Source organism: Pygocentrus nattereri, chromosome 10 (genome assembly GCF_015220715.1).
Source record: "Pygocentrus nattereri isolate fPygNat1 chromosome 10, fPygNat1.pri, whole genome shotgun sequence".
NCBI classification, from domain to species: Eukaryota; Metazoa; Chordata; class Actinopteri; order Characiformes; family Serrasalmidae; genus Pygocentrus; species Pygocentrus nattereri.
The window spans coordinates 34,572,311-34,586,801 of record NC_051220.1 but is presented as its reverse complement, the minus strand read 5'-3'; the positions used below and the strand labels follow the sequence as shown (position 1 = coordinate 34,586,801).

The 14,491-nt window shown below is 39.6% G+C and overlaps 1 protein-coding gene across 4 annotated transcripts in view; it reads left to right on the top strand.

Annotated features, from left to right (window-relative positions):
- The window catches only part of zgc:103755 (uncharacterized protein LOC449988 homolog), a 66,613-nt gene that overhangs the window by 16,590 nt on the left and 35,532 nt on the right, over window positions 1-14,491 (top strand). For all 4 annotated transcript variants that reach the window (XM_017690774.2, XM_017690773.2, XM_017690775.2 and 1 more), the window contains exons 7-8: window positions 9,313-9,558; window positions 12,398-12,533. In XM_017690774.2, coding sequence (XP_017546263.2) covers window positions 9,313-9,558; window positions 12,398-12,533 — 382 coding nt within the window. The remainder of the gene's footprint in view (window positions 1-9,312; window positions 9,559-12,397; window positions 12,534-14,491) is intronic.

The following is a 14,491-nucleotide window of genomic DNA, read 5'->3' as shown; positions in this document are numbered from 1 at the left end:
AAATCAAATATAGAAGTACGAACTTACAGTTTAAAAAGAAGTAAAATCATTGTGTAAACTTGTCTATGTGTGTGCACTTATTTGTGGAAATGGATCTGTTGAACATGCTTAAGTATTCTGTCAGTAGGCAGTTTTAGTCCTCAGACGGTAATGCTGAATGCTACCACTTGGGGGCAGTGTGGCAATGTTTAAGCACCATAAACTCCGCTCACAACTGAATTAAGCTTCGGCTGACAGCGTGCTGCAGTGTGATGACCCTGTTTTCAGTGCATCATCAGCTGCAGTATGAAGCGAAGACTCAATCAATAGCTATGGCCGTTCTCACCTCATATTAGTCGCAGATAACCTAATGTCACTGTCTAAATAGAGTGGAAAAATTAGGTACATATTCCCTCTGCTCAGCACTTGGGCTAAGTAATTCTGGTATATTACATGTGCTGTTGGAGTTGCGATCGGATGTCATTCTATTACTTTATCATGAATAACACCAATAGCAGTTTCATTTTTGGGCTGTCTATACTAGGACTTTGTTGTAGCGGTGTGAGTTCAGTTGGACCTTATCTGCTGGATATCATATCCCAACAGCAAACATCTTCAGCTTGCCAACCAGAAAGCTGTGATGTTTTCACAGGGGGTACAGGGAGTGATGAATGAGCGTGTCTGCGAGTGTGTCTGCGTCTGTGAGAGAGAGAGAGAGCGAGAGAGGCTCACAGAGTATTGCGCATAAGCCTTTTCTTTATGTTTATGTACTACCAATCGACTGCTTTTCAGGTCAACTTGTATATCTGTAGGTCAGTCACAAAATGTTACACGTCCCAATTCTTCCACTGTTAAGCAGATAATGCAGTGTTTTTCAAAGTTCTGGCAATAGTTCAAAATGGTGAGCAGCTGGCTTGGGCAGTGTGGCCAAAGAAGACCGGTCAGTTGGTCAGCGTGGTGGCTTAAATCGGCATGTCTTTCTGTCAATCAGTGCTTCCACCATCCATCATACAGTAATGTGAAAAAGTATTTGCTCCTCTGGATCTCTACTGTTTTACATCTGTTTACATGGTCATTTCAATAATTTGAAAAGTTTTTTTTGCCTACATCAACCATGTGAGAAAGTAATAGCCCCTCTAAGCTTAGTCACTGGTTGGGCCACTTTTAGCAGCCGTAACTACAAACAGGGGCTTCCTACAGCAGTCTTTTACATTGTTTACATTACAGGAATCGTGGCCCACTCTTTTTTGCCGAACTGCTTTAATTCAGCTACACTGGAAGGATTTCAGGCATGAGCTGCCAAAGCAACTTAACGAGGTTCAGGCTCAGACTGTGACTAGGCTACTCCGAAAACTTACTCCAGATTCTCTTGAGCTTCAGATCACAAGCTAATCACTGGACATTCTCCTGCAATCTTCTCAAGAGGACATCAGAATTCATGGTTCCATAATTCAGGTCTTGAGGCAGGATCCCCACTGTCATGCGACCACCCCCATGTTTCACTGTTGGTGTGACAACCATCATGTGCTGCCATCATTTTAATCCAGACATGATGAGAACCCTGTCTTTCAGTAGGTTCTACAGAAGTCCACCATACATTAGACCAAAAAGGCTTGGAAGGTTCATCAGTGTGTTTTTTGGCAAATGTGAGGTGAGCATTTATGTTGCTCTTGGAAAGCAGTGGTTTTTGCCTTGTAGCTCATGCAGCATAGGTTCTGTTTTTGCCCAGTCTCCTTCTAATGGTGGAATCATGAACACTGACATTATTTGAGGCAGGTGAGGCTTGCAGTTCCTTAGCTGTTCCTCTGGAATCTTTTGTGGCTTCCTGAGTTGTAGTTGTGCTGTAGGCAGGCCACTTCTGGGAAGTTTTCCCAAAGCTTTGAATCAAGTAAATCAATGCCATTTCAAGATTGAGCATCAATTTTTTTTTTCTTTCCTAGTAAATTACAGAATCCATGGTACAGGGGTACCCATAACAGATGTAATAGAATAGACAAAGAGTAGTTTAACATCATTTTTGATGATTTTTGAGAGCATTGGGAGCACATGAGTAAGCACAAAACTAGTTTGAATTGAGTTTAGATAACAAACAGAAACCAAAATGACCACGCTGAATGAGGTTCACAGAAAAGGCAGCAAAACAAAAAAAGTAGTCAAAGTGTGAAGCTAAAGTAGATTTATTTGTATTATCCATTCCATCTTAAACACAAAAGAATGGGGTGAATATAGTCAACTTCAGCTTTGTGGTGAATGTTACGCTTGTCTTACCTGCACTGTTGCAGTCGTTCAAACAGAGAGAGCACTGTTTCCTTTAACTACTATGAGGGAAAGAAGTTGGCCTGGTGAATTTCTTTAGTAAGACTGGAGTTTAGATGCTGAGCAAGGGCTTTATAATGCTACTGTAACTGTAAAATCTGAAATTTGCATTTGATGCAGTTCTAGCATGCTTGTGCCAGACTCCTGCCTGCATCTAGAAGCCTTTCTATGTTTCTTTTACTTTGAGCTTAGAGCCTTTCTGAGTCATTGGGCTCAAGTCCAATTCCAAGTCAAACTCATGACAGTTTGACTCAAAATCCACATTAATCAAACCAGATTTTCAGGTGTCCAGTCTTAGCGACCCTGTGCCCACTCTAGTCTCTGATTCCTTGGCTGACCAGAGCGGATTTTGATGTTCTCCTGTTGTACCCATCCACCTCAGTGTTCAACCTTGGTTTTTGGTCATCACTGTTGACGAGAGTGGATATTTGAGTAATTGTAGCCTTCAGGTCAACTCAAACGATTCTGGCCAAACTCCACGTTCTCCATTCAAAATACAAGCACCTCTATAAACAAAGTGTGACAGCATGTCAGAATAAAAGCTCAGTGAAGGAGAGCTTTTCTAATTTTCTCTGCTTTTCACTCCAATTTACAGTCAATTTAGTGTAGGCTTTCAGATTTCTGAGTGATTTTGAGAAGGTGATCACCTAGACTTTGTAGCCTTAAATAGAAATTGAAAAAATATATATGAATATGAAATACTTATCCAGGGCTCCTCATTTTAAAAGCCCAATTAGAAAAACTCATTAAATGAATGTCATATTTTGGAATGATCTGTTCAATTTTAACAGTATATTGTCTAAAGTATAAAGTAGTGGTGGGAAGTATGATTATATTTGTTATTGTTTTAGATATTGTAAGTACTTCTAGAACACTGACTACCTGAATGATTGCAAAGGGACCATAATTAATTAGTCCTGTTTAATTGGATTTAATGCACAACAATATGTGAAATGTTGAATAAAAAGCATTTGCACTTTTTGCCATATCAGTCATACCGTACAGATTATAAATTGAAGAAAAAGAAAAACTAGCATTGACTTTGTGTTGGTACATTCTTGATACCCTGAATTCAGGAATTGGAATCAGTACTCGGAGAGCAAAAGTTGGATCGGTTTGTCCCTGCTGGATGTTTTTTTTTTTTTTTCTTCTTTGCGCTATTCTGTGTAAACTCTAGAGACTGTTGTGCATGAAAATCCCCAGAGATCTGCACTTTCTGAAATTCTCAAGCTGGCTCCAACAACTGTGCTGCAGTAAAAGTCACATTTTCCCCCATTCTTATGTTTGATGCGAACATTACCTGAAGCTCTTGATGTCTGCAGTATTGCATGCACTACGCTGCTGCTTGACATGATTTGCTGGTTGGATAGTAGATGACTGAGCAGCTATGCAGACGTTCCTAATGAAGTGACTAGCAAGTGTGTATTGCAATTGCAATATGGAGCAATATAATCAGTGCTGGTATTTTGCATTCATATTGTGCAGCCCTGCTGTCAGCACCCTCCAAAAACCCTCCATCAGTTTTATGATAAATTGCAGTAAAACATTAAAGTGAGCTCTGCTTGATTTATAGTGAATATGTGCGTATGCATGTGTGTGTGTGCATGTGTAGACCAGCACTTCCTTGCAATTTGCAGCTTTGTGGGAAAAGGGACACTGTGTAAGAAGGATCTCCTTAGCAACAGTGTTTTGTAAATGCTCCACCAGGAGCTCTTGCACTTGATGTATAGAGCCGTGTGCAGGAGGATATCAGCCTGTGGCTAGGACTTTTATTTATATCATAGCATTACAAATTGAAAATGCTCCCTTTCTCTTGAGCAGTGCATTTGCATGTGTCTAATGATGGAAAATGGCATCCTCCTGAAAGAAATAAGTACACAAAGCCCTCTTCAGCCTCCTCTGCAGAGAGGTGGCACCTTAAATGGCCCTTTTGCGCTGCAAATGGCCTGCTCTGCCTGGGTGCACTCTGCCTCATGTTTAACGACTGCTGCAGCAATGGCCACCCAACTGTAACTCTGTTTTTCTTTCTTTGCCTCTACCCGTGGGTTCTCTCTGGGTATGAGGCTTAATCTTGTTGCCCAATTAACATCGAGCACAACACATTACTTTTGGCCATCTCGGCCGCCTGTTGCCAGCTCTGAACCCATCAGAGCGCATTGCAGAATGAGGGGAGAGAGTGCAGGGTGTCCAATATTCAGGCAACAGCCTCAGCTATCAACTTAATAATACAGACAGTATGGTCAAGTGCCCTGCTGCACTGGCAGTGGAACACTGCCTCACTGTATGAAGATGTCTGCAGTCTTGAGTGCAGAATGCTGAACCTATTCTAATGCCTGGATTATGCTTCAGGTCTCTTGGATTTTTACCAAAGTGGGAAAATATGGTGTTAAGTTATTGTACCAATAAGTTGGAGGTCTTACCAATAAGTCTTGGGGGGCTGTTCATGCATGTTTGGTGCAGATCAGTCAACCTTTTTCTTTAATACAGTTTTTTTTTTTTTTTCTTTTTTTTTAAAGGTATGAACCTGAGCTACAATGAATTTTTGAATAGATTATTATAAAGTGTTTTTTGAGCTTAAACTTGTTCAGATGTGTTCTGAAACATCGAGATTACATTCGATAGTTGCAGCCCTAGTGTGGTCATGTATTTTAAGGTGCACACTAAACAAGTGAACTGTGGTCTACCAAAATTCAGGGGTCTCGGTCTGCTTCCAGGTGAGGCTGCTTCTGGTGGGAACACATTTAAATGGTCCGCATTAAATGAGGGCGCGTACCCTCCTTTTCTTTTAAACAGCAAGAGTTCATTGTTCTCACAATCTGCTTGTTTCAACATTTTTTTCATTTTTAAAGCAAAGTATATTTTATTGCTTATTTTACATTGTTACACTTGTCATAACAGACAGTGACTTCAATTATTGAGATATTGTACAAGACAATAAAAAACAAGACAAGTCCTTTTAATAAATCTAGTCTAATCACAGGTTATCAAAGATGGTGGAACATTCTCCAGTTATAAAGCCAGACATTTGGCTAAAATGTTTACATCTATGTTAAGGAGACTTAATGAAGATAAGATTTACAGTTCAGCTGGTCTTTGCCTTGTTTTCAGGAGCAGAGATATTGATGCTTGGGTGAGTGTTGGAGAAAGGTGAGAAGATTCTAAACTGTCATTGAACATTGATACCATTTAAGGGGACAGTTTGGAGAAAATGTTTTATAAAATTCAGCGGGAAAGCCATCAGGTCCCAGATATTTCCTACTCTGCATGGACTTTAGTGCTAAGTTGATTTCATCCGAAGTAAGAGGACCCTCCAGCCTAGTCATCGAATCACGATCTATCACTGGAATATTCAACCCTTCGAAAAAAGGAGTCTAGAAGAGCAGGATCAGATGGGGACAGGATCGGATGAGCACAAATTAGAATAAAATATAAAAAAATTCTCATTTATTCTATGTGGATCACTAATAGGTCCAAAGCCAGTGTCGATCTGGGAAATCATTTGATTGGATGATGCTTGTCTAATGTGGCGGGCTAAGGCTTTACTAGCTTTGTTCCCATAGTCATAAAACACACCCCATGCTTTGAGAAGCATCTGCTCTGCCTGTCCAGTGGAAAGATAGTCAAATTCAGTTTTATACTGCAGTCTCTTCTTATGTAGATCTGGTGTAGGGCCTGATGCATATAATCTGTCTAATTTGAGAATTAAAATGGTCTCCGTGTAGGTGCCCTATGCAATGAGCCATTAAAAGAAATGATCTGTCTTCTCAAGTATGCTTTTAAGGTCGCCCATAGTAAAGATGGTGAACAGTCATATTTAGCATTGGTCTCAAAAATATATCTGAGTATTAATAAATAGAACAAAAGAGGGATCTGATAACTGTAGGGAGTTGAATCTCAGGTCTTCCAGGGATATCCAGTTCTAACATGAATGGTGCATGATCAAAAATAAAAATACTGTTGTATTCACATGTCTTTACATTGGGCAGTAAGGTCTTGTCAATAAAAAAAGAAATATGTATTAAAAGTATGTATTATGTACCCGTGAGTGGGGGAAAAAAAAAACTCCTTTCTGAGGGGATTTTGAAAATGCCATGGGTCACAAACAGCATAAGAGTCAAGAAATGAATGTATTGATTCAGCAGTTTTGGAACTAGAAAAATATTTAGTTGAAGATCTGTCGAGTGCTGGGTTTAAGACACAATTGAAATCAACCAAGTATCAAATAGTGGGTATGCAGACATGGAAGAGAAGAAAAAAGATCTATATGAATGAATTTGGGGTCGTCATAGTTTGGAGCATAAACATGGGCCAATAATACATTCAAATTATATAACTTCCCAACTACTATAACAAACCGCCCACCGGGATCTGAGATGATTTGTGAAGAGCAAAAAGGGATTACTTTATTTATCAAAATTGCAGCTCCTCTAACCTTAGCTGGACATTTTGAATGGAAGACCTGACCAACCCATTAACACTTCATTGTCATGTGGTCAGAAGTTTGTAAACGGATCTCAGTTAAAAAGGCGATATCTGTGGTAGGTGCTGAAGATGGGAGAGTACCTCACTACATTTAATGGGATGGTTTAATCCTTTCACATTCCAAGTAGTTAACTGTATACCCTTTTTAGTCATAACAAATGAGGTGTTATGGCTCCACACATGGAGCTTATACAATAGATTAATGAGCAGGCCCCCCCAATAAAAGGTAAATGTAGAATCCCACCCCCATCAACTGCCCCAATTGGAGTGCATGAGCTACAACTCAGAAGTTCCTCTTTAACCTGGGTAATTACTAGCTAGTTCTAATAACCCACAAACTCTTAGCAAAACATTGGAACAGCAAGGGTGACCCCCTCTCATCATGCATACTTACACCACTCTTTAACTAGAAGGGGGAAAAAAGTGAACGACATTATTCACATCTAAATGATATGGAGGACAAACCTGGTCACAAAACAAAAACGTCATGAGCATAAAGTGCAATTTAGTCTAAAGCGGCAATCATACATATGGTCATATAGTGCATTAGTGCATTTAACTAACCAGAAAACACAATGCATAGCTACCCTGGCTATGCACTCTATTTACCAGACATGAATACAATTCTGGTTTTAATACTAATCTACAAAATAGACTATATTGTACTACACTAGGTTGGGTTCAACTGCACCTGTTTCTGAGGTGCTGTCTAACGTTGGGCCGAATCCCCGAGCAAAAGCAAGCGCCGAATCAGGATCTTCGAAGACCTGAGACTTTCTCTGAAACGTGATCTTGAGTTTTGCAGGGTAAAGTGCACCGTATCGCACATTGGATACACCTCAGAGCAAACATAGAACCATATGCCACTCTCTTTTTGGCCATCTCTGGAGGAGAAACATCCACCGTCCATGATACATGAGCTGGCCTTTTTGGCTGGCTTTACAGAGCAGGTCTTCCCTCACATCCCCACGGCGAATCTGTATAACAAATGCTCTAGGCTTCTCTCTGTCTCTTGGTTTTGGGGTGAGGGTGAGATGTGCTCGGTCTATTAGTGGTTTTTCAGGAAGATCGAGGATTTCTTGTAAGGCATCTGCAATAAAGTGACGTGGCCGAGGACCCACTGTATTCTCCTGTATTCCCAACAGTCAAATATTCTGTCGGCCAGTCCAGGTTTCGAGGTCAGAGCTCTTCTCTCTCAAAGTCGCAACCTTGACTTGACAAAAGAGTTACCAGTTGACTCTAGTTCCAACACGGTGGTGCTCCACTTGTCATTTTGCTTGGAGCTTGTTCTGCTGCTCTTGGCGAATCACTGTTATTTCCTGACAGAATCTCATTCTGCATGTCTAACTTGACTCCCAGTGCTGCAATCACTGTCGTTATGCGTTCCTCCGATGAGGACATTTTAACATAAGTACTCTTAGCATAGTTAGCATAGTTCTCGTTAGACAGACAGCATCAGGAGAGTCAGTTCATGGTGAGGTTTGCACAGCTTTGTACAGCATGAAGCAGCGACCTGACTGTCTTAATTATGGGTTGATTTGTATTTAACCAATCAGCCATAAAGATGTGGTGATTGATTTGTTTGATTGATTGATTGATTGATTGATTAAAGTTTATTTTTATTACTTTAATTGTGATACATGTAGACATTCTCTGTTTTCATGCAACATAATGGGTGGGATAATACATTCATTCAAAGATCTTTGTAGTCTAGTGGAAGGTTTTTTTGTTTGTTTGTTTATATAGTTGTTTGTATATAAAGTTGTTTATATGGCACTAACATGTTTTGCAGGCAAACATAAGAGTAACAGAGCACTTGTATCATTGTCAAATTCTTGACCAGTCAGTGAACAACTGCATGCATAATTTTTGCACTGTAGCTGTTGCAGCTTGAAACCCATTGAACCAAATGAAAAAGTCACAAAAGACTCCAACTTTGGTGTGGGATCTAATAAAAGCACTTCTTGTAAAACAGCCAGAAGCTCAGCTCACTTGTATTGTTCTATCTGTTTAAACTTATAATCTCCATATACTTTCCTTGGAAAATATTGAGAACCACCAGTCACCTTCTTTTTCCTTTTAACTGTGTTAATTAGATTTATTATAATGTTTGATTTCTTTTAAATCTCTAGTTTTCTGCATTTTTCTGGAATTTTATATTTCCCCCACTTTTAATAAATATATATATTTATATATGTATATATATGTGTGTGTGTGTGTGTGTGTGTGTGTGTGTGTGTGTGTGTGTGTGTGTGAGAGATAGTGGAGAATGTAAGTAATATGTATGTAATATGTTGGAACAACATAACATCAGCATTACATGTTGAAACAATTATTTTAAAACTGGCTGTTTTTACAACATGGTGTTCATTTTTAAGCTACATTGCAAATCAGCGTTCTCCCTCCACACATTGACATAAAGATTTAAATGCATAAACAACAGTGTTCATATTTTTGGTTGCAGGTTTTTACAAGCTTCTCAGTGTTTGTAAAAGCTGCATAATCTCTTTGTTGTTTTTATTCTCTTTTGAACAGAATGATAAGGGACAGTGTCCTGCAGATGTGGTTCCAGAGCCTCTGGACATGCCTCTTGAGATGGCGGATGCTGCAGCCCAGGCCAAAGAGCTGCGGGCTCTGCTACGGGAAGCGCTTCCCAGACCCAGTACTACTCTGCCCCTCCTTCCAGGGCGACCCCTGAGCCTCCTCTCAGAAAAAGCCCGATCACAGCTTTCCAGCATGGGCATCCGCCTCGGGGACAAGGTCATCATTGCTGGCCAGAAGGTACTATTTTCTCTGACCCTTCATTTTGTAACAGTAGACTAAAGTGTTGTTGAAGAAGGAACTGGGGAAAGCCATATAAAGCTATGTAAAGGCATCCGTCCTTGGGGTTTCTCAAATGAAAGAGAAAAAATTGATGTTTTTCAAGGTACTGTGCTGCAGTATAATAAAATATAGAAGAAAACTGTATTCCTACATAGGTACTCCTGTATTTTTAGGTACACCATTCTCTTGGAGACTAATGCACTATTCAGACAATTGTGATTAATTAATATAGATTCTTTTGGTTTACCTCTCCAGCTGCCAAAATCCTCAAATCTAAAGCATTAGATCAGCCATAGAAAAATATGAGTACCATATTTTCTCATTTCTTTCAGATGTTTCAGCAAGTTAGGCCAAAACAGTATATAAAGTAAGTATAAAGATTTTATTACCCCAAACCACAGCTGCTGCAGGACAAAACAGAATTTGAGTGGAACGAAGACAGCAGGCATGATTGATAGTGCTACGGATTGCTTAAAGCTGCCCATCAGAGTTCTGTCCAGCAGGGGAGAGTCGGGTATTACTACTACACTAAAATGAGAATTTACATTGTACTTTAAATATCCCCTTGCCAACAAGCTCTCATTCTTATATTCTTTGACCAAAAAATGATTGTGTGTTCTGCTTTCAGCTTTGGCTAAGAGCTGAACCATAATTTGCAGGAATTCGCCATTGGGCTGCTTTATGACCTGCAGGAATTAGTTAGATGCTTTTGAGCTGTTGGGCTTTTAGAAATGAGGTCACTGACCGTATGGTGACCAATTACTATCCTTATATTCAACCATTTACATTATTGTTTTGTGAAAAAAGTCACAGACCACCCCTCGTTTAATTAATTTCCCGTCAAAACCTCAATGTTTTTTTATTCTTGATCAGATATTTTTGAGGGGATAAGATAAAAAGATCCACTTGGTTAAAGTTGAAGGAGAAATCAGAAAAAAAAGAAAAAAAAGAGAGGAAACCAAAACAGCAAACTGAAAATAATTAAAAGATACTGGGACTGTGTAAGACCTGATAGACCACCAAAACTGTCCCCATCAGATAAACAGCACTTAAAGCTTTCATCTTTGAGCGAGAGGAGAAAATCAAGCTGCTTCAGATCCAAAAGAAATCCACAGGTGTTTGTCCATCCTTCCACTGGGAGAAGACAACTCGGTGCTATGTGTCTGAAAAGATGTGTAGCCTGTCAAGAAGCTGTTACTAAGAAAGAGACAAGAGGCAAATCTGACTGTGATCTCAGGACAACGAACTGAGTACTCCAGGGTCCTCATCATCATTGAACATGTATGGGATTACTGGGATCATGAGTAGCAGAAAATCTATCTAACTTAAAGGACTGAAATATTAAGGCAGATTTTTTTGAAGAAAGCAAGAAAAAATAGATGCTGTAATAAAGGCAAAGTATAGACACTAAAAATACTGAAAACTTTTGAAATTAAGTTTAAGATGTTGAGGCTTCTGTGTAGCTTTCTGCTAAATACATATTTTCTGCTGTTCTGATGCTGAAAAAAAATGTACTTGTAAATGAAATAAATGAAAAGTAGTGCCTGCAAATTTTAGTGCAGAGTTCCTGTTTATTTGATGAGTTTAAAAAGGTAGAAATTATTAAACATGTCATAACTTTTGCACAGGACACTTCAATATGCTTAAGTCAGCAAATAAGCAGTATTTGTATATTAAAATGTCTAAAAGGTGTGTTCTCTGTAGAGGATGTGTTATTCTTTTAATGGATGGCTTTCGTTTCTGTCGTGTTTGAAGTTTAAAGTTGTTTATACCCAGAAGGGAACCCTACTTTTTGTATGTGTTAGCTCTTTTCTGCTAAGGCTTAGTAGTAAATGGAAAGAGGAAGATGGAGGCAAGATAACGACGCCTGTACTGAGAGTGCTGCTTGAGACGGCAATTACAAGATCACAGTTGCATTTCATTTTTGTTGCTGGTGGCCGTGAGCTTTTGCAGATAGTTTAGAAAATGTGGCCCAAAACAAATTGTGAGGGGGGGGAAGTAACAATACAAAGCTGCTTCTACATGCTGGATGCCTGTGTTATAAGCAGCTGGCAGGCCATTTATAAAGCCATTGGTTTGGTCATCTGGCTCTGTGGGTGGATTAAGTTGAATGAGGGCAGGAGGAGGGCCAAAGATGAGCTGTCTCTCTGGGTTGTGCATGGAGCTGTGATTTGCATTGTCCTTGCAGAATAACTCCTTTAAGTCTTCGTCTACGCACACACACACACGCGAATAAGCCATTAATGAAATCCCGCAGCACACTGGGAGTAAAGTGCGCTGAGCAGCGAGAATCCGCAGATTGGCTAATCAAAACCCCATTATTGTCTGGGCGCTTCGGTGCCACCCGCTCCCTTTGATCTCTGTTTTACTTTTAACGTTATTTTTATCCGAGCTCATTTGCCTGTTTATGAATGTAGGCGCGAAAAAACATGCGCCGCTCTCTCGCGACTGGCTGCACTGGCCTATATATACACTTCTGTGTGCGTAAATGTGTGGATGTGTACGTGTGTGTGCCTCTGGTATAAAGAATTAATCACTTTTGATTGCTCTCTGGAGTATGATATGGATAGAGCATGATAAAGAAAGCATGAAACAGGTCTATTGAGCGAGCATTGTCTCCCTCGACCCCACATGACTAAAAGCGATTTCACTCGCTGTTCCCCGCAGAGTCCTCCCTCTGTTTGCTCGAGTATTTCAGTAAGTACCCTGTGTTTGTGGTCCCTGTAATGGTTTTACAAATTAAGGAATGAAGGTCTCTCTAATTCCTCTCTCACGGCTTCTGTGTATGTGTTTTCAGGTGGGCACACTGCGCTTCTGCGGCAGCACAGAGTTTGCCGGGGGCCTGTGGGCTGGAGTGGAGCTTCAGCAGCCTGAGGGGAAGAATGATGGGTCTGTGGCTGGAGTCCAGTACTTTACCTGCCCGATGAAACATGGTATGACTGTAAATGTCTCACCACTGCACACCTTAAATGTGCCTTCCTTTTTTAAGAAATATGTTAATCTAATGCATTTTCAGCACTCAAAACAGTAGGGAAGAAAACCTTGAAGTGTCTAACAATTGAAACATCCAATATTTTGATGATAAACTCAAAACGGTCTTAGTCATATACACTGACCAGCCACTTCATCAAAAGCACTTCCTTGTTTCTGCACTCACGGTCCAGTTTATCAGCTCTACTCGCCATGTAGGTGCACTTTATAGTTCTACAATTACAGACTAGTCCATCTGTTTCTCTGCGTACTTTATTAGCCCACCTGTTCTTCAGTGGTCAAGGACCCCACAGAACCTAAGATTGTTTGCTCTTTCCTTGGTGTATTGATTCCTCCCAAAATATCTAAACTGAAATAGAGTTAATTCCTCAGCTACCTTGTTAAGATCACTCAGATATGCCAGTGAGAGGGCAGGAAGATCACTATAAGATGTGAAAATTATCAAATGATCCTGTCTATATTTTATGTACACTGACACCACACCATACAAAAGTTACACAATGATAGTGATTTTTGAAAAATATTTATAGCTGGATTATCAGGCTGATTGTTGTGGTGTTTGAAACTGAACACAGTGTTATTTTAACAGATGAAAATAATTTACACAGTGCACTTTTTTGAGGTACCCTTTGATGCCCTTTGGCAGTGGGCAGTCAGTGCGGTTAAATGTATGATGGATCCAACAGTGTGTGGAATAACTCAGTTTGCTGGACAAACAAGTCAAATTTGTGCCACATAACAAATAATTGGTGTTAACATTGTGCATTAATTATGGTGTGTTTTCACATGAGGCTAATTCAAATGCTACTTACTGCATTTTCTCCAACAGCCTTAAATAAAGAAAACATTTTAATTTTCTGTCCTCATGGCAGCTTTAAACCAGAACTCAGTAGCACATGTTTATCAGATCACACCTTTTAATTCAACAGGCAAGACTCTTTATGGGCCATTAGATCAGTACAAAAATATATTGATGCTCATAAAATGATCAAGTCAAGTTCAACATTTGAATCTTACTCTTATTAACTGTTTGACAGAGGGCAAGCAAACTAATGTGGCATGATGTTTTATAGCCTAGCTTAAGTCGTTAAATAATGTGGAGATGAAGCTAAAATAAACCAGTTTTCGACTTTATTTAAGGTAAGGTTTAAGTTAAACGGAGGCAGTCCATGGTGCCTTTCTTATCCATATTCAGAACATCAGACAGATGCATTGCTGCAGTTAGTTTTACATTGAATTTGGGTACATATTTTAATTTGACATTGTGTCTGGCGAGATATTAATTTACTGTTCAAATGCTTTTATTAACTCTCTAATGAAAACCGTTGTTTTCAGTTTGAGCTGGAATGCTGTTACATTCCTACTTTTACTCCTGAAACGGTGTTTGGATGCATTATGTCCCTTTTCAACCCCTGCTTATGACAGAACGTCTAGTACTTCTACTTGGCTGAAAACTATAAAAGGAAATAAAGCATCACAAATAACTGATTGGTTGCTGAAATATCTTTCGACCACCTTTTTACCACTTGTAGGCTTCTCATTTATTTCATTGCACATTGGAACAAAATGTCTTGGATACCATTTTCTGTTTCACACTTGAAAAACTGAGTGGTTGAAATACCTTTTGAAGATGTCAAGCTGACACAACGCCCATTGTTTCACAGTGTTCGGAAAAGCACTTTGGTCTCCACCCACCCACCGACAAGACGAAGAGGTCATTTTAGCTGACCTCATTTTCTTCTCACTCTTCACACTTGTCTTTTCTTCTTATGGGATTGTAATTTTGCTGTGAATATCTTGGTAGTGAAAAGTAGGGCTGCATGTTCTATCATTTATTATTTGTTATCACTGTATTGACAATATTATTCTTACGATATCGTGAAAGGCTGCAATATGCAGA